The sequence below is a fragment of the Oryzias latipes genome, chromosome 16 (assembly GCF_002234675.1).
Source record: "Oryzias latipes chromosome 16, ASM223467v1".
NCBI lineage: Eukaryota > Metazoa > Chordata > Actinopteri > Beloniformes > Adrianichthyidae > Oryzias > Oryzias latipes.
Window position 1 is genome coordinate 29,188,363 of NC_019874.2, and position 19,310 is coordinate 29,207,672.

Sequence of the window (19,310 nt, forward strand, 5' to 3'; positions counted from 1 at the left end):
TGATTAAACCCTCCCCAAATGAAACAGTGGGAGAGTGTTTTTACGGAGCTCTGTGGTGAAAGCAGCCTTTCATTCTCATGCTGGGTTAAAGGTTTTTCAGAGGAAACAGGAAACTCGCTGCAGTATGTCACTATATAGGTTAAAGCTGCACAAGGCTGTCCGGCCCTCACTGGCAGCTCTTCCATAAATGATGCAGCAACCCCCCCCCAAGAAGAAACCCAGTGCATGACCCCTCACTCAACCTTGCCCTGGGGTAGAGGTGAGTCTGCTCAGGCAGTCTATAGTAGAAGTTTTGGTCACTTCATTCAGTCTGGCTTAAAGGGTCTATATCATTCAGAGTAAAGAATATACATACATATGATCCTACTTTACATTAAGAACACATTTTTTTTTATAAAATATTTGTTATTTTTTCAGCTCATTTTCCTGCCCAAAAGTAAGACGACTTGATTTCTGAGGCTCCGCCTTTCTCACCTTTGTGGTTGCCGCCCATGTCATGATGTCAACCTAGAGTCGGCCTCGGCAGCGTGTCTGCGTTTCTCCCACGGAAAACATACCAGCATCCCAACTTTTGTGAAGATGGATGTGCGTGTTGTGCATAGAAAATAAAGGCGTTTTGCTGATCCCTGCTAGCTCAGCGGAGAAAGTGGGCGTGTATGTTAGCCTGGAGGCGGAGCTGGCACTGCAGACTCCTCCTGGAAGGGGCTGTTCCTCACTTTGTGATGTCATAAAGTGAAAAACCACCGGAAAGGGAGGGGCTGGTCCTCAGAGAGCAGCTTTTTAGAGGAATACTCAGAAATGCGTGAATGGATCAAAATACCTCTTTGGGGTTGTTTTTTTTGTAAGGATTGAACATTATAAAGTATAAACCACTTTAAAGCTCAAAAAGTTGATTTTGCACTACTTAGGCCCTTTAAAACGTCATGATAAGTGTAACAACAAAAATGCAGCAAATTTTCTGCCAACTTTTACTAAACCAAAATTTCATGATGCCGCAACATCGGCGCAGTAGAAGCCCACGTTTGACCACCGTCAGGCTCCACCTTCTTCCTCATTGAACTTCTGTTGCAGCAAAGAAAGTTTTCCCTCCATAAAAATAAATAATTTGGAGTCTATCTGCGTTTATACTTACAACAAAAACCAGCTTAACTTTATGACGATAGACTGAATGAATCAGTTATTGTCCGTTTTAACTTTCAAACCTAGAATTGGGTCTTCTGCTGCTTTTCAGAGTTTCATTTTAGCTTATTGAGAAAAAATCTAGGAATTTCTTTAGATATTTATATACATATGTGTGTATTTTTATTTATTTTACATTTTAATTCTTTATTTTTCAAACAATTCATAAATAATTCTAATTATGGAATAATATATCTGTGTATGGATGTGTATTTATTTGTTTGTCTTCTTTAGTTTTTGTGTTTTGATTCATTTTATTTTAGGAGTCGACAAAGAAGCGAATGGAAAAATCCAAAACCTATGACATAGACATGCAAACAGTAAAGCGTGTGATTGTTTATTGTCTGCTCCTATAATCCAACACAACCTTTTTGCCTTTTCATTTTTTTATACAGTCCTGTTGCATAATATTATATTCATGAAAGTGTGTAATTATGGGGTGGGGTGGGGGGGGGTCCCATTTACATGACTATTTTTATGTAAAATACAACACTGTCTTTACTTTAAGAAGTGAAAATATTTGGTGTCGGATTGTACAAGGATGCTCCAATCATTGCATCTCAAGCATGAAAAGAAGTTTGGCAGGAGTTCAACCCTCGGCTGACGTGCCTTTTCAATTTTCCTCCCCCAGAAATGAAGCAGTTTCTAAGCAACCGGCGCCGAGACGCCCGCATGAACTGGTTCGACTCGGCCTCAGACTGGGAGCAGGAGCTGGAGCGGTGCGGCGCCACCGGCTGGAGAGTCAGCTCCGTCAACGACCGCTTCGAAATGTCGACCAGGTAAGAAGGCGGGTCTGCATCTCTGCAGGAAGCGAGAGCCGAAAGCTGCCCGTACACCCAGCGTCTCCGGTTCTGTCAGTCTGTCCAGGTTCATCGTGGTTCCTCAGAAGGTTCTGGACACGGAGCTGAAGAAGAGCTTCGCTCATTTCAATGAAGGACGTATTCCTGTGAGTTTGACCACGCTGCTCATTTTCATACGATTATGTACATAAATGTGCAGTTTCTGTCCCATAAAACAATATTCATAACATCTATGAATAAATAAGGACAAATCCAGAATCCCAATGAAATAAAAACTGCTTTGATTTGCCATTACAACAGTTCACTTTGTGTTACATAAACAAAGTTGTTCCTTTATATTTAAAAAAAATTTTTTTTAGAAAACCAATAGTTTTTAAGCATTAAAACAATAGAATAAAAAAGGAAGCATAAAAACTAATTTATGGTGTTATTAACATGTTCTTATGGCATTTTTCTGATGATGGAGGACAAATACAGTCAGGACCATAAATATTTGGACAGAGACACATTCTTTCTAATTTAGTTTCTGTACATTACCACAGTGAATTTTAAATAAAACAACTGCAGACTTTCAGCTTTTATTCCATGGGTTGAACAAAAAGATTGCATAAAAATGTGAAAAAGTAAAGCATTTTTAAAACACAATCCCTTCATTTCATTGACAGCCTGAATGACAGCCTGAATTCACCAGATGCTGGGTTTTCTCCTTCTGTATTCTCTGCCAGGCCTTTACTGCAGCAGCTTTCAGATTAACCTCATAATTTTATATTCAAATCATTGTGAAACAGGAGCAGACGAAAAAATGCTGTAAAAGGTCATAGTTGTGACGTAGAAGCTAGGTGAATTTCTAATGAACTCCTGCTGCTCTGCAGAAACTGTATCCTAGAAAACAACTGTTTTTTTTTGGCTAAAAACAGCATCATTGTAAATAAAATACCACTGGAAACGTTTTGAAAATGGATCTAAAGATGATCGGAATCGTACTTTAACCACAAAGTAACTAGAAAATGTTTCAATAATAATTGCGGTTGTAACTGTTGAACCAGAAAGGTGATTAATGGGTTTATTTCAAGGAAAATAAATTAAATAGTTCATTTATTCACAAATATATTTATAAGTATTTTTATATTAAACTCCTAGTAAAACAACTTACCAAATTTTTTTCTAACCTCTTTTTTTTTAATTTAATTTTGAGACTTTTTGATTCCTTTGAGTGGATCTTTGCACGAATGAGCTGAGATCTGCGGTTCCTTAGTCCTGAAGAACGCCATACAGCGGGTGACTTTGGCGTGTTTTCTGCGTTCCAGCGCTGGTGTTGGCGGCATCCCAGAGGCAGCGACCTCCTGCGGATGTCCATCTTCCAGAACAACATCTACCACGAGAAGGACGACATCAGGTCTGGGAGTCCTGTCAACTTCCTGGTTAACTCCAGCAGTAAACAAAACATAAACGCCCCACTGTAGTTTAGGATCATTTAACAACAGTTTTTCCATCCTCAAGAGTTTAGCTGTCTACAGTTTCAGTAGATCGATGATGAGGAGACCGTAAATGAAGACACCTCAATAGAAAAGGAACAACTAGAAAAGGCCGGGAGTCCTTTCATCTAAACTGACAACAGTGGTTCCAACAGAAAACATGTTTGACAAACTGATTTTATCAGGGAAAAACCAAAAAAACTCCTTTAGATTAACATTTTACATTTCTGTACAACTTCTCCACCATGCTAGCAAGCAGACAGTCACATGACGTCACCTAATTGATGATGAGATTTTAGTAAGATTTCTAATTTGGTTTAGTTTTTTAATCAAAGTGTCGACTATATTTATAACAGAACAGTTTTTCAGAACCTATTTGTGTAAACTGAACTTCAGTCTCATATTTTCCATCTACAAAACACTTTAGACTTTTAAATTGAAAACGACAACCTTCACGTTGAGCATTTATTTACTTCCTTTGACAGAAGTGCATTTGGTTTTAGTTTATACGCCTAAAATCTGCAATTTGTAATAATAATAAATAAAGATTAACTAAATTGGACGTCACAGATAATCAAACTTGATTTTTTTTTTGGTAGCACATCCGAGGTTCTCGTTACGTTATACTCATGCAGCCCTAATCCGGAGCAAAGTGCTGCTCAAAGGACACCAGAAAAGCATCAAACCAAAGCAAAAGGGATGAAGGATTCCTAAATTCACCCTGAACCCTTTCAATGAGGCCAATTTTATTGATGCGGTTTGGAATTAACAGATTTCCTGTAATCCTCCCAACAGGGAAGATGAAAACTCTGTGCTTTTAATACGATAACCCGCAGACCACTGAACTGTGTTCACCCTCAGATGAGACAGCAGAACAGCACAGGAATCGGCCTTGTGGCCTTGCAGCAGCTCAGATTGTTCACAGCAGGCGTCCTGCTCCGCAGGAACCTGGAGATGGTTCTGTTCGGCTGCCAGAACTCGCTGTGCGTGGTGGTGGAGCTGGGGGACGAGCTGCCTTCCCCCTCTGACATCCAGTTGGCGCACAGCCGCCTGCGCACCCTCTGTCTGGGAGGTGAGTGCGTGCACAACACAAGTCTTTTTGTCCTTTTGAAGGGTTATCAAAAGCCTGAAGGACGTCTGTTCCAGTAGGTTCTGTTTAGAGTTTTAAAGTGTTTCTGTAATGTCTACAACCCTCCCTGCCTGAGGAGCAGCGGTGATAACAAGGCGCCCAAACTCCATCCTTTCTCACACAAACGGCGTGTAAAGGTTCAGCGTTCTCACGTTTGCTCTGACACACCGACTCTCAGTGCCCGTCTGGCCCAAAGGATCCACTCTTTCTGTCTGAGGCTCTATGCAGCAAAATAATGTGGACCTTTTACACATCGGTGCTTGAAAGTGTTATCCGCCACGGTCTGTGTGTCTGGTTTGATTGGTGACGATGGTGAGGACAGCCATGAAGGTCACAGGTACACGCGAATTTCCATCTTTGCAGCAAATTTATGAGTGTTCTGTGACACGTCTAGCTCATAAAATCCTCAGTGATTTCCTCACTTTGAACTATTAGCATCCGGACGACGCTTCAGAGCAGCCAAATATAAAACCAACAGTTCTAAGAACTCTCCATCAGCCCTAAGACTGCTGAACGAACTGTGAACGGTCTAGAGCAAGTGTCTCTGTTTTTATGGGTGTTGTTTTATTGTGTATTCTGTTTTTTTCTTTCTTTACATTGTAGCTGTGGGCTCCTCAGCCCAAGACAAATGTCCATCACGGGACAATAAAGTACACATATTGATTGAAGAATGTCTCTAGAACGGCTGCAGTCCCCGACAGGTCATGGCCTTTACCTCGGCTGGCACCCATCTGATGCTGTTGTCCTGCTTTGACCTGCAGACGTTTCCACATCTGTGTCTGTCCCCGACGATAAGTGGTTATCGACGCTGGAGAGCACCCACTGGCTGGACCACGTCAGGTAACGCCTCGTCTGAGTGAGGATTCCACTCCGTACATCCGCTTCATGTGCAAACACAGAAGTCTGACTGACATGAAAGGCATCCAGGTGTGGAGTCAGGCGGGCCCAGGCGCCCTGAGCGCGCACAACAGTCACCCAAGAGAGGTAAAGAGTTAGACTGACAGGGAAACGGGATGAGCCCTAACCTCTGGCCCATTGAATCGGCTCACAGGACTCACAAAGCTGCCCCAATACCCCAGCGGGTCCAGTGGATCTGCCCAGTTCAACCTCTGTGGATCAGTGGTTGGAAACATGTTAAAAACTATCTAAAAAAAAAAAAAAAAAAGCTGTCAACCAGCGAAGTGTTCAAACATTCTGTTTGGTTCTCTTAAGAAGTCCAGGAAAATATTAAAATAAAAAAAAACTCATGCATGAAAATTGTTCTGGCATTATGTGGTGATATTATACTAATTTTAGATATTGAGCTGCTCTTTGGGCAACCTGAAGTAGTTGTAAATGTGCCATAAAATCAATCTTTTTCTGGATTTTTACATTGAAGTGAAAGGAAACGCATGTAATACCCCCTCTAGTGGTGGATTTGTGAACTGCACTGAATCTCATTTCGGGTTGTATTCCTAATCTATAACTGGTTATGTATTTAAAAAAACCTTATTGTGGTTATTACTGGTGTATTAGCATCTGCCTGTGTGTCTGCAGGCTCTGTCTGAGGAAAGCTTCGGAGGTGGCCTGTCTGCTCCGCAGCGGTCACCTGACTGTGGCCCTGCAAGGTGAGTCACATGACGCCGGGCTCATGTTGTTCATGCATTATTCACATCACCTCCCCCTGCCCCGAAGGAGCTGTGAACATCCACACTCCACCGAGCCTCACGGCCCAGAGGTCCACACAAAAGACGGCTAGAGAGGCTCTCATGCAAAATGCAGAACCAAAAAGAGTAGATATGCATCCTGCTGAAACATATCTCCAGATCCTTAGTTTGAGCTTTCACCCGGTGATCCACGGACGCCCTTAACGCTCAAACGACGCTTTGAAGGGTAAAAACACTTTAAGTATTTAAAACATGTTTGAGTCACGCTATTAATGTGTCAGACATCACCTTCACCACATCTAACCAACTGTAGCTTCTGAAGAGCTTTTTTTCTGGGTGAAACCGGATCTTCTGGGTGTTTACAGCCTCCTTAAAATACATAAAAATATATCATTTCATCTGGAAACCCCATAGATTTTAAATGCCACATGGCATTTAATGCCCCCCGTTATGCGACCCCCCCCCAGATGTTCTAGGGGGGGGGGGGGGTGACACCGCCTGAGCCTCCCTTATAAACCCACCAGGTGGTGGTGGTGTTTCCTCATCCAGCAGCAGCAGAAGAAGCTCCTCACTCCTAAAGCAGAAGACCCCTTCTGGAACAAACAGGCCAAATCCAAAAAGTCGGGAGGATAAGTGACGCTAAGAGAAACTCAGGTGTTTGGCCACCATTAAAACAGAATAAACAAATAAAAAAATACGTTCAGCCAGTCACAGAAGAATGTGGGACAGGAAACATTTGAGTTCAGTTGGATATTCTGAAGCTGCGCTGACCTTCTTCCTCGTTGCAGAGGGAACAGACTTTGTCCCCCAGCAGGGTCCCTGCTGAGCACTTTGAGAAGTAATGTTGAATTTCCTCATCAGACGGTGAAGCAGCAGGATGACTGAAGGACTCTGCTGCTTCACTTTCAGTCACTCTGATGCTCCAGAGAAAAGAAAAAAAAAATGTTTTATTGATCTGTTCAACATCCAGACTATAGAGTGAGATCTGAAGCTGAAAAGTTTTTAAAAAATCAAAATGATAAAGGAAAAAAAGGGTATATTTTATAGATTTGCATAAGTAAAGTGACCATTTGAACTCTCCACTGAGGCTTTCGTGGTCTTCCTCTGGTTCTGCAGAACCTGAGGACCGGGACATGAGCTGCGTGGTGTCCAGCCTGGTGCAGGTGATGAGCGACCCGCACTGTCGGAGCCAGCACGGCTTTCAGAGCCTGGTGCAGAAGGAGTGGGTGATGGCGGGACACCGCTTCTACAGTCGCATCAACTACCACCGGGACAACGACAAGGAGGAGGTGAGGAGCTCACCCACCCACAGGTCCTGATTCAATCACACCAAATCTGGAGAAAGGCCTCGGCGTGACCCGGAAAGGATTCCCACCTGACCCAAATCAAATCAGCATCTCTTACGTCTTCAATATGGAGTCTGACTTTAATCTAGAAAAGATCAAACAAACACAGTCTGTGTTGGAGAAAGACGTGTTTCCTGCTCGACAGCATTTAAGACAAAAAAAGCTTTTTAAAGGATCTGATTTCCCATCATCCCATTGCTCTCATCTGTGTGAGAAATTTAATTCCTAACTATAAAAAACCTTGAAAGTTGCGATGTTCGGAGGAGCCGTGCAGAATTTCTGTCTTCTTCTTTTTTTTCTCCACCTTTCATCCCAACTTCCTGTGGTGCATCTCCTCCCCTCCAGGCTCCGGTTTTTCTGCTCTTCCTGGACTGCGTCTGGCAGCTCTGGTTCCAGTTCCCGTCTCGCTTCCAGCTGACCGGCGACTTCCTGCTGGCTCTGCACGACAGCATCCACCTGCCGCTCTTCTCCACCTTCCTGGGGAACTGTCAGCGAGAGAGATGCAAGCGATCGCAGGTACGGAGGAGGTCAGATGGAGAAACGTTCCCCAGCCGGCCACGTCTGCCCTTTTCTATGGCGCTAGCTTCAGGAGCAAACATCTAAAGCAGGGATAATCTTGATCCGATCGTGTTGTACAAGACTTGATCAGGAGAAGTTATTGGATCCTCAAATTAATATTGTATTCTCATCATTTTGATCTATATATTCCAAGCTTTTTATCACAAAAAATAACCCTAGTAAAGGTTGGCATTTCATGAACATCAGCAGAATATGGCAGCAGTTTGAGCATGAGGCGCACAAAAACAAATCTGCGACTTTGCAATCGCGAAATCTCTGGAATAGCAAACTGCAGAGTTTAGCATTTGAGGTGCAGGTAAGGCAGCGTGGAATACAACAAACATCTGAAAAAAAAACAGCCGCAACTATACAGGGACATCAACTCAGTCCAGATCGTCTCCGCCCCCGCTGCACCAAACATTGATGAGAACAGGCGAGAGATGTTGGTTTACATCAAGAAAAACAAACATTTTAGTCTTTAAGGGCCAGAAAAAGACAGGTAGAATTTTTATTTATTTGCTTACAGGCCTGCTGAGGACTGACTTAACAACATTATTCTCATAATTTTTCCCCCGCATAACTTTATGACTTTATCTGTGTAAAATATTGTCTTTTTCTCATAATTTTAGGACATTTTTCTCTTATTTTTAGTCTTGCTTTTATGACGGCCCTGATATTCTGTCGTACATCAGTATTTGGTATCAGCAGATATTCTAAATCAAATGACTTAGAATCGGATCGGAACAAAAAAGAACTAATTGGGGCATCCCTAATTTAACCTGTGATAAATATGATTTACTCTGTAGGTTTACCCTTTTGTTAAGGATCAGCTGAAACGTTCTTGTCTCAAACTGCATTAACAGGACTTTTTCATTGGTCTGGTCACTTCATTGCATTTGGTTCAGAGTAGGCTTGGGTTCACGTGATCAAAGGATGGATGAAGACAGATTCTGGGTTGAAATCAGTCCGCCGCTCTGCTCTCGACCATCTGCAGAATCTGGGTCAGTCCTACACGCCCGTCAACGGCTGGAGGGACGCGCTGCAGCCGGACTCTTCCTCGGACCCGTCGGACCCTCCTCTTCCTCCGGTGTGGGACTGGGCTCTGCAGTACAGCGCCGACAGACGAGCCTGTTTCACCCAGCCTGTCCCCCCCACGCCCCCACCGCAGCCCCTGCTCAACGGAAACCTCAACATGAAGCTGGACGCTCACAGGGTACGAACGCGGGACGAAGGTCAGACTCTCTCTGACTTTGATGAGTGTCAGTCAGGAATTTTGATTTCAGGAAATTGATTTTCCGTTAGAAATAAAGCACTTGTGATCCGAGTGAATCCTTTTTAGTAAAGACTTGTGCCTAAAGTTTAGTTTGAAACGGTGGAATTTAGGGAAAAACCAAACGTGAACCATTCTGAAAGTTGTTTTTGGATCCGTTTATGTTTGAGCTGAAGCTCTGCTCCTCAGCCGGCTGACTCCGCCCCCGGCTCGGTCTTCCTGCTCTCCCGGGGGTCCTTCACCTGTCCTGGAAACCTGCCTCCATGGCGGAGCAGTGCTTCGGGCGTTTACAAGAAGAGCCACCGGAGGGCGCCGTCGACGGAGAACGTGCCCGGTCTGGAGAGGCTGCTGAAGGCGTGGAAGCTCACCGCCACGTGTGGACCTCAGGGACCCGCAGACGCCTACGAGCCCCTGCTGCCCCTCCTCCTGGTGCCCTGCATGGGCCTGTGGAGGGAGTGCTACCTGCGTGGGGCGCTCCATGCTCAGGTACGAGTCTGCTTTGCTTCCTAAGTTCGCGCTTCAGTTTGGACCGCTTCATTTTGTCGCTGGGGGTGTTTGCTCATCAAAAGAATAACTGAGATTCTTTGAAGTCTGCTGTTCTGTCAGGTTTAAAGGTGTCGATCCAGCAGGTCCAGTAAATGAGAACCTCATAAAGAAAATTAAAAATCTGTCCAATATCCAACCTGAATCTGACTTCACTGTGGTCTGAAAGTGAAAGAAACCCGATAAATTGGGAGCTTATTGAAGTTCCCCCCTTTTTCTTCTGGATCAGCAGCTCCAAAAATGGAGGTTCTGCCTGTGCTGTCTCCACGGTAACGGTAAGAATAGACGAGGAGCACTCACCTTCTTCACGAGGTTTGTGGAGCAGTCTGTGACAGGCTGAAGTCGTGGAAATTTAAAAAAAAAAAGCCGTCATACATTTAAAGGTTGCAGAGGATTCAGGCGTTAGTGGATGTTGTAGTTTAATTTGAACTTCATATTGTTGAATTTACAATAAAATACTTTAAACATCCACAGTGGAGGACAAAGGTTGAGTCCCTTCAGCTGCAGGTGATATTTTTGTTTAGTTTCTTGGTCTCAGGTTGATCTTTTAACTGAAGATTTAATCGCATTCTTCAGTAAAACCGTCTCAGTCTTCAGGAAACGTTTCTTTATGAAGGATTTGCTCTTTAGACTTGGAAGGTGATGGAACGAAAGCCGTTTCTTTTTCAGGCCACAGACCGGTTTAATGTCGGACAGTATTTCCACGGTCCGAGGGAATTATGGACGTCGGGTTTTAATCTTTCAGCTTCCAGTTTCCTTAACTTTTGAAGAGAAAGTTTACCTTCATCCTCTGTAAAATATCAACTGTCAAAGTGGAAGTTACAAAAATCAGACGCCAACTTCAGCCTCGTACAACTTTTGAGGCTGAAGAAAACTGTCGCTAAAACTGGTATTTTCTAAATGTGATAATGTAAATGTGATCCACTGTTTAATGAATTTATTAGCAGCGTCCTCGTAACTTTAGACAGCTATTGAGAATTATTATTATTAATTATGGTCTGTGGGAACAACTTTAACAATAATTCCATATTTGTTTTTTTGTCTGGTAAATGCAGATGTCTTTTATTTTGAAGTTGAAGACTTCTTCTGTTTCCACTCTGGATCTTTTCTGGCAACAGAAACTCTCCAAATACGTTTGTTTTTTGCTAACTTTGCCAGCCTGGAGGTTTCATTTTAGCGGTCGGTGCGGCCGCTTTAAGAAAGCAGTGGCTGTATTTTCAACACGCGGCCGAGCGGCTTGAACGAGATAAAACTGCCTTCATCAGACGTTTTTTCCCTTCGGCCCGGTACCAACTGTCCCACGGACCGGTTCGTAGCCCTGGGTTGGGGACCACTGCTTAAACCTTCAAACGCTGTGAGGAAACATGATGCCCCTTAAATCCAACGAAAGGCTGGATTTTATTCTTGAGTCAATGATCTCTAGCCTCAGTTTCTGCTGAAGATCTTTCAAGTCTCAGATTTTAAAAATTCAGTATAATCTGTGGTCTTCCCATAGAACCCATCTGTGGTCTAGAGGCGTGGTGCCGGCTCGGTTCCGGGTCAGGACTCTGTAAAGCGGACTGTGACCTGCTGACCTGAGCTCATTTGTCTGTTCTCTGTCCTCAGGCCTTTTCCCACCCGGTCACCTCCAACCACCTCCACCCTGTGGAGCGTCTGGCTCAGGAGGTGCAGCAGCTCCAAGATAAGCTAGCCCAGTTGTCCCCCGGTGCGGATCTGGACCCCCCCACAGTGACGACCGAGCCCCGGCACGCCGACGCCAACCTGAACCAGAACACCAACAACGCCACTTTCCTCTTCTCCGCCTCCAAGCCCCGGTCGGTGGGTAAAGCGGCGCCCCCGCCATCGTCCAACCGGCACGTCTCCAGGGCCCCGCCCCCTACCGCCACCCCGGCACCCCGGCCCGGCGGTAAAGACTTGGGGGGCAGCAACAAGCACACGTTTCTGTTCGGACACTCCTCGGTTACGGAAGGTCGCGCTGACCCTCGGTACCACCCCCCCCCAAACGCCAAACTGCCCAAGAGCGACAGGCCGTGACTGAGCCCTCCCCCATTTTCCACCGGGTAGCAAAACCAACGTCAGTGAATGAAGAAACCTGTTCTGGTGGAAACCGAGCGGCGTGTTTGCTGCGTGGGAAAAGGGAGGAGCTGAAAAGACGTCCGTTTATCTAGAAACCGCCTCGGCGCCTTCAAGAAGAACACTGGGGGGGGTATTTTTAACTTTCTTATCCACAGAGGACAGATAGACTGAACCAGGATCCGTCTGTAGCAGTGGGTCTCTGGGACCGCCGACTCCAATGTGGAATTTAGGACACAGGAGCTATTTTAGTGCCGCTCTGCAGAACATCCACTTCAGTGTTATTTCCTGGTTCTGGATCAGGCTGCAGCCCACACAGAACCGCCGCTTTTTGTTTGAACTTCTCTGGTGTTTTTTTCATTGACTCCTAAAGACCTGCTCTCACAGGACCTGCAGCGCCAGAAGCAAAGGGAAGTTAGCTTTAACCTCCCATGAGTCCGCCGGCGAGTGTTCAGTACGCAGCCGGCGTCGACCTGACTGTGGGCCGCAGAGAGGAGGCGGAGCTTCAAACCCAAGCGGGTTTGTAAAGTAGATGGCTTCTGTTCCCGTTTTTCTGGTGTTTGTTCTTGTGGGAACGCACCTCACATGACCTTCCAGCACGGCGAAACCATAACACGCTGTGAATCCTCATCCACACGCGAGCGCACGGCAGGATGCCAACCCCCTCCGTTCGTCTTCCATGGACAAGAAAATCACGCTTTTTTCTGCTCGCTCCTATTTAAAGATTTTGGTACGAACATCTAACGTTGCCACATTTTTACAAGCAGCATGCTTTGATGTTCACGTTTGGGCTCAGGCTTTCTGTTCATATCATGAGTTCCTCTGAATAAAACCATGTCACTCACACGCTCACAAACGTTTATTTTTTGTAGACAAAATAAATATTTCAAACACTGGAAGGCAGCATGGCACAGTCAGACGGTAAACCCGAACATTTGATGCACGTTTAACGGTTTGATGTGCAAAAAAAACAAAGCTTCGGAACGGTCAAAAGTCAGAAGGTTAGAATTGTTAAAATACAGACTATGGAGTCCAGTAAAAAACAGAAGTGCATGCTGTTCCTCTACGCAGGACTTCTTCTTCCCCTCCACCCACAGAAAGCGGATGATGGTTTCATGGCAGTGCTTTCAGGCGAGGAGCTTCACCCCCACCGGCTCCCGTGCTGCTTTCCCGCCGACTGCTGCTCCGGCGGCATGCCGCAGGGTCCGTACAGGCAGCCCGAGGACGACGGCCCCAGGCCCCCCAGCTGACGGATGGACTTGCACATGGGACAGGGGTAGTCGGACAGGCCCTCGATGTCCTCGAAGGCCAGGTTGACGATCTGGTCGCAGCAGGGGCTGCAGTAAAGGTGGCCGCAGGAGAGGCGCTTGAGGCGGGAGCCGTAGGAAATGCAGCACTGGCAGTGCAGGAGATCCGGACCCAGAGACAGAGATCCGGTCAGGGAGCTGCTGTCCAGGCTGCCGGCCTGGCTGGAGCTCAGCTTAGTAGGAGACCTGAAGGGGCAGAGGCCAGAGGAGAGGAAGGCCTGAAGTTCCATCAACTCAAACATCAAAGGTTAAAGTTCATCCGACCTTAACTTAGCCAAGTTTCTTCCTTTGACCCTCAGTTGTCTCTGAACTCGGCTGATCGTACACATCAGCCGTTTACGATGGCGTAAGAATGACAACAACACCCGCCCACAATTCACAATTTAACGTGAAGGTTTGTGGTTAAAAATAGACACAAATATTTATGACACATAAATGCGAAACCCCTTGGAATAAATCCTCTGAACTGTGCATATATTTCACCAGTTTTTTTTTTTTTTTTACTCTGCTTTGAGTTTGGATTTATACATTTATATTTTGCTTCTAGGTGTTTAAACTTTGAGAATTTCCTCAAAAGAAAAGATTTAAAGATTTAGTAATGATGAAGCAAATTATAAAGTAGGAAAAAAACAAAAGCTCAAAAAGGAATACTAAAGGATAAAAAAATTGGCTAAAGAATATTTACAGCTGAATATTTTTGGACAGAAACGGTTTCATATATTGCTTCAAATAAGTTTCAGCTGGTATACAGATCTTTGCACCGATGTTTTTTTTCTTTTTTACCAGAAGTTGTCAAATGAAACGTGTTTTCATGTCCTGGACCAAAATAATGCTGCCAAAAAGTTTAAAACAACAGAAAAGAGGACCGAATGCACGTAATAGGATCACAAAAGTATCAAATTCAAGTGTTTCATTCGATGAAGGCCGACACAAAACCTCAATCAGTAAAAAACGTCCAAACGTATTAAGAGACAAGAATGACCAGAAGCAGAAATCAATATATACAGTATATATACATTTGTTTTTGTTTTTCATTTTAAATGCCTCCATTTGTTGCATTTATGTTGTAAAACCCAAATTACTTAACATGTAATGAGTCAAATGTTACTTAATGTTATTTATAATACTTTCTACTACTAGTTACTGCAGGTTACTGTAATACAGCATAAGGCTAACTTTCAGAAAAGGTTAAGTTGCCAAAAGGCCAAACAGTTTGTCTGTAAATCTAAATACGGAAGCAGGAACGGATTATAAAGTAGCTGAATTAAAAAAAATAAACTAAGAATCTCCGTTTTTTATTTGGATTTGTCACATTGTGTGTGTTTTTCTTTTTTAACTTTTTTCCAGCATATGCAGATAAAGATCTGATCAAATGAGCCGCGTTTGTCTGTTTGTGTTCTGGTGACGCTGCAACCGAGACCGAAGGTTTTATCTTTTCACCTGGAGATTTCCAGGTGAAAAACGAGGCAGGTATTCATCTTAAACGCCATCGGCGTGACTCTGCAGTCACTCAGGCTCATCTGAGGAAACAGCCTGTTGTTCTTCCGCTTTGCATTCAGACACAGAAATAAACACAACATTTGTTTAAAATGAGTAGAAATTGACAGGAGAAGAAAGTTTTCTGAATGCTTCAATTCCACCATTTGAACAATAAACTTTAGAGAATTAAAAGCTTCTTGCCTAAAATTAAAGGTAAACATTTGTTTTGAGCCACAAATTGGATGATGTGGAAAATTCTGTTTACTATTATTCCGATTTCTCTGATGAGAATCTAATATCTGGTCTGTCACCGGATGAGGTGAAAATAAATACTAAATATGCGTCTGAATGAGCATTTTCCAAAGACTTTGCATGAATCCACTGTGTTCTGATGATGAAAACATGAAGGGTTTATAAAAATGACATTGAAATACATTATTTTGACAGGAAAATTGATCAGACGCAATGCATTGTGGTCTATATTTGCCAATCTAGTGACCAGCGATGCGCACTACATTTTCTTTCTAAGGCACTCGATTTTGAAACCTGTAGATTCGGACGGCTCTACAAAATGGTGAACGCGCTATATGGCGTCCTATGCAGTCCCTAGTGAAGGAATATAGACACAACCCAACATTTGAGTTGGATCAGTCCTGGAATGTCTCAAGTCTCAGTCATATGGGGGTTAACCTGTCCAGGTGCTGTGGGCTCTCAGGTTGTCCGGAAAGAGTCATGGAGACGCCACATCGTAGCACACAGCCACTGTAAACATATCGCGCATTTTTTACATATGACATTTCAGTCTTTCGTGATCCATGCGTGATCATTCCCAAGTGTTTCTTGCGTTCGTCGATGTGCCCAGATGTCCGTCGAGGGTTTCAGCCGACGGGTCTTTTCAAAATTTCTGGCCAGAACTACGCAGTTTACGCATATTTTCAGTCGTTTATACGCAAATTTGTGGCTGTCGGCAACTTTCACATATGTCTAAGTGACTTTTCACACACGTGCCAGCGATGTACAATTTTTATGTCGCGAATAAGACGGGCATATCACATTCAAATTACGTAATCGACGCGCGAACTGCATACAAACAGCACAATAATCACGCACGGCTCTGCTCTACGTAGATTTACGCGTTCTTTGCGTGGTTTATTTGTACTTCTTCTGTGGGTTTAACGTGGTTTATTTGTGATACATCTGTGAAAATTTTACGCAAAAACCACAACTTTGTATGACCAATCTGTGCAAAATGTATGTAGTGGCTGTGCGGCACGACCTTTAAGGTGAGCGCAGGTGATGGGGTTGTTGGTAAGGTGCGAGTACTTACTGACCGACCGCAAATGCTGCACGCACGCGGTGTGCACGTGATCTGTAAGTGCCTGTAGGAAGGACATCTGTAGGATAGGGGTGTGTATTGGCAAGAGTCTGGCGATACGATTCGTTTCCTGATAATCGCCCCACGATACGATACGTATCCCGATATTGTACCGGAACACATTTTCTTTCTTTTTACATTGTAATAAAATTGTCAAATTCTGTTTATTTTATGATCACAATGTTAAGCACTGCAACTGTGTCTCATATATAAGTTGCTTTTACCCAGGCAAATGCATAATGCTTTTATTTTGGTAGCTTAAAATATAGAAAGGTAAGAGTCAACATTGTCCGATTTCCACAACAAAATATGTTTTAGTATAAGAAAAAAAAAGGAATAAATGTGCCTTAACCAATAAGGTTCAAAGAATGATTGAGGAAATAAAGTGCTGTTTATTTTCAATATTGCTAACTGTAGCTTCTCCAATACTTTTTAAACGAAAACGTGAAACAGGAGCCTGAATGGTGCTTCAAAGATAAAGGGGGGGAAAAGCATTAATTCTTTGCAGAAACAATAAAGTGTGATGATGATGCAGCAGCATGACAGGATGAAGGAGACTGTTTTGTTTACATATCAGTCTGCACTGCATCGCTGCAGCCACGCTTTCTCACACACACAGAAGTAAACTAGTAACCCTGATCGTTGTACACAATCCTTCTGATCGATCTGGTCGTTTAACTAGAATCTACTGCTGGGAGGTTCTGCAGAACTCTGGCCCGCTTTGCCGACAGCGTTTTAGCCGATGCTGAGTGCGTTAGCCTATTAGCCGCCGTGAAGCTGCTGTGCTCCACTTTAAGTGGAAGAGAAGAGTCAGACACTGAAGGACACTCAGAAATAATTAAATAAATATCACCCTGGCAGCATTTTGTATCGATCCAAGTATCGCCAAATGAGCTATCGCGATTTATCTTTTCTAACACTCCTACTGTAGGATGTCCACTCAAACTACACTCTTATTGTCTAGTTTCTAACAGTCAGGCTGCATGCATGTATCACAGATACAGCACTAATGTGCACAGAATTTAGAGGCTTTGATGAAATGAAAAAATCTGTGCAACTCACCTACCGGACCGTTCACTGTGACTTTTTTTCTACAGCATGCCTGTAGAAAAAGATGTGCATGAACATTTTCTCCCTACAGGCTCAGAGTGACCTACGACCTTGATGTTTTGTGCGGACCACCTGTCAGCTCGTACAGGTTTGACCATTTTCATCCACAGACCGCCCGAATATCCAGCGGTTTATGAGAGCAGAGAAGGAAACCGTGGTCATGATGGTTTTGCTGCTTTTGACATTGAACCGTAACGGCTAAAGCAACCCCATATCACAATACTGCCACCACCATCACACCACTCAAATTTTGTTTTTTTTTAAATATGAAACCCTGAGGTAGCAAGGCCAAGATTTCTGAAAGATGAAATCACAAAAAAACATGACAGCAGCAGCAGGTTTTTCAGGTGCACTCCTGAACAAAAAAAAAAAAAAACGGTTCAAAACCACTCGGCCTAACAGGTCAGACAGGAGCAGGCGGGGTGGGCGGAGCTTTCAGACGACGGCTCAACAGCAGACTGACTGCTGGGTCCGTGAGCGTGAAGCTCCGCCATCCCCTTTAATTGGATAAATGAAGGGGTTCAATCAGCAAAAGAGCCGCGGAGAAAGAAGGAGAGAACCTGTTGTCATGACAACCGTTCCCTCCAATCCCTGACATCATTTTTATGTAAACACTTCACATTGACTCATGAAGAAGAAAAAAAAAATCAGAATTCACACCGGATTAATGCGCAGGAGCGCGGATTTAGAACTGGAAGAAGCACCCCCCCCCCCCCCCCAAAAAAAACCCACAGACCCGGGAATTTTCCGGAACAAAGCCCACCTCGAAGAGGAAGAGTCGGATTTGAAGCAGTCGAAGCTGAAGGCAGCGAGGATCCTCCACAGCAGATCCATGCCTGCCGCTCTCATGGTCACACCTGCATCTCATCTACCTGTGCGCGCGCCCGCGGCGCCTCGTTTCAGGATTTAAAAAAAATACCAAAACCTCTCTCGTCCAGCCCCCTCACACGTCCTCAAAACAGCAGAAAAGAGGAAGCATCTTCATCATCTGCTGGCATCTGGAGCGTCTGCGCCTTTTCCTCCTCCTCAGACACAAGGAGGACGCAGAGAGGCGCATCGTGTCCGCGCATGTGCGCATAAATCTCACCAATGAGATGCATGGGGGAAGGCCACGCCCCCTCAACTATAATGGTTTTTTTCACGCTTTTAACAAATAAAGGTAAAAAAAAGCATCCACTAAACGAATTATTTAAAATCGAATTTATTTAAATTTTGTAGAAACATAAAAAAATACCATAAATCTGGCGAAATCATGAAAATGTAATCAGAACATTTGAATCTGAAATAAAACTCCATTAATTTAAGTTATGAAAATATTATTTTTTCAGTTTAAAAGCCATCTCTGATTCTAATTTATTTTAAGGTTTAAATGATTCACTAAAATATTCATGTTTTTGTTATTTTTGTGAAGATAAAAAAAGTTAAAGTTTTCAGAATAAAAAAATTAAATTAGCATTATTACCAGTGAATCATCAGCAGGGACAATATGCTTAATTAGCATTTTAGGGGGAACCAATAAGTGTCATTTCTGCAACTTTGGGACTCCGGAAAACCTCTGTAGGATCTATTATCTACGCATGAAGAAAACTGACCAACAAGTACTGAGTTCAAGAACTTTAATGGGACTCACCCCAGACGTCATCAACAAAACAGAAGAAGATGGGAAGAAGGTTGGGCTTAAGGTCAAACTTTAATGATCCAACAGTCAGAAAGAGACTTTGGGACAAACGTGGATCCATGGGAGAATTCAAGAAGAAAGACACAGCTGAGGAACAAGAACCCAGAGGAACATCTGGATGATCCACTTCACTTCTGAACGGATGTTCCCACGAGACACAAAATAAAGTTTCAGCTCAAACACCTGGACTCAAAATGAACAGAAAAAGAACATCAGAGCAGCAGTATTCAGACATGGTGGTGGTAGTGTGATGATGTGACGAAACTATGATCTCGGTCCTTTAAATCCTCAAACAGATGGTCCTCCACAGTTGATGAGCTCAAGATCTTTTTAGTTAACACA

General features: G+C 43.8%; 2 protein-coding genes across 2 annotated transcripts in view; one reads left to right on the forward strand and one right to left on the reverse strand.

Moving 5' to 3' along the window:
* mtmr11 (myotubularin related protein 11) overlaps positions 1–12,863 on the forward strand; it is a 30,846-nt gene extending 17,983 nt beyond the window's left edge. Inside the window, exons 7-17 of the mRNA XM_023964053.1 lie at positions 1,811–1,958; positions 2,038–2,125; positions 3,287–3,375; positions 4,399–4,526; positions 5,345–5,423; positions 6,120–6,190; positions 7,346–7,518; positions 7,921–8,091; positions 9,128–9,346; positions 9,593–9,889; positions 11,552–12,863. Of these exons, the coding sequence (XP_023819821.1) occupies positions 1,811–1,958; positions 2,038–2,125; positions 3,287–3,375; positions 4,399–4,526; positions 5,345–5,423; positions 6,120–6,190; positions 7,346–7,518; positions 7,921–8,091; positions 9,128–9,346; positions 9,593–9,889; positions 11,552–11,980 (1,892 nt within the window). The 3' untranslated portion in view covers positions 11,981–12,863. The remainder of the gene's footprint in view (positions 1–1,810; positions 1,959–2,037; positions 2,126–3,286; positions 3,376–4,398; positions 4,527–5,344; positions 5,424–6,119; positions 6,191–7,345; positions 7,519–7,920; positions 8,092–9,127; positions 9,347–9,592; positions 9,890–11,551) is intronic.
* Positions 12,861–18,369, reverse strand: LOC101173654. The gene is made up of 2 exons (XM_004078377.4): positions 18,054–18,369; positions 12,861–13,512 (listed from the first exon to the last, which is right to left on the reverse strand). Exons 1-2 carry the CDS (start codon positions 18,137–18,139, stop codon positions 13,161–13,163), a joined length of 438 nt encoding a protein of 145 aa, XP_004078425.1. The 5' UTR covers positions 18,140–18,369; the 3' UTR covers positions 12,861–13,160.
* Between the last annotated feature and the right edge of the window lie 941 nt (positions 18,370–19,310).

Excerpts from the sequence above, each read along its gene's own strand:
- LOC101173654 (XM_004078377.4), bottom strand. The coding sequence starts at position 18,139 with ATGAGAGCGGCAGGCATGGATCTGCTGTGGAGGATCCTCGCTGCCTTC. Across the intron at positions 13,513-18,053 it reads TCCGACTCTTCCTCTTCGAG|GTCTCCTACTAAGCTGAGCT; the intron begins GTGGGCTTTGTT and ends CTGCCCCTTCAG.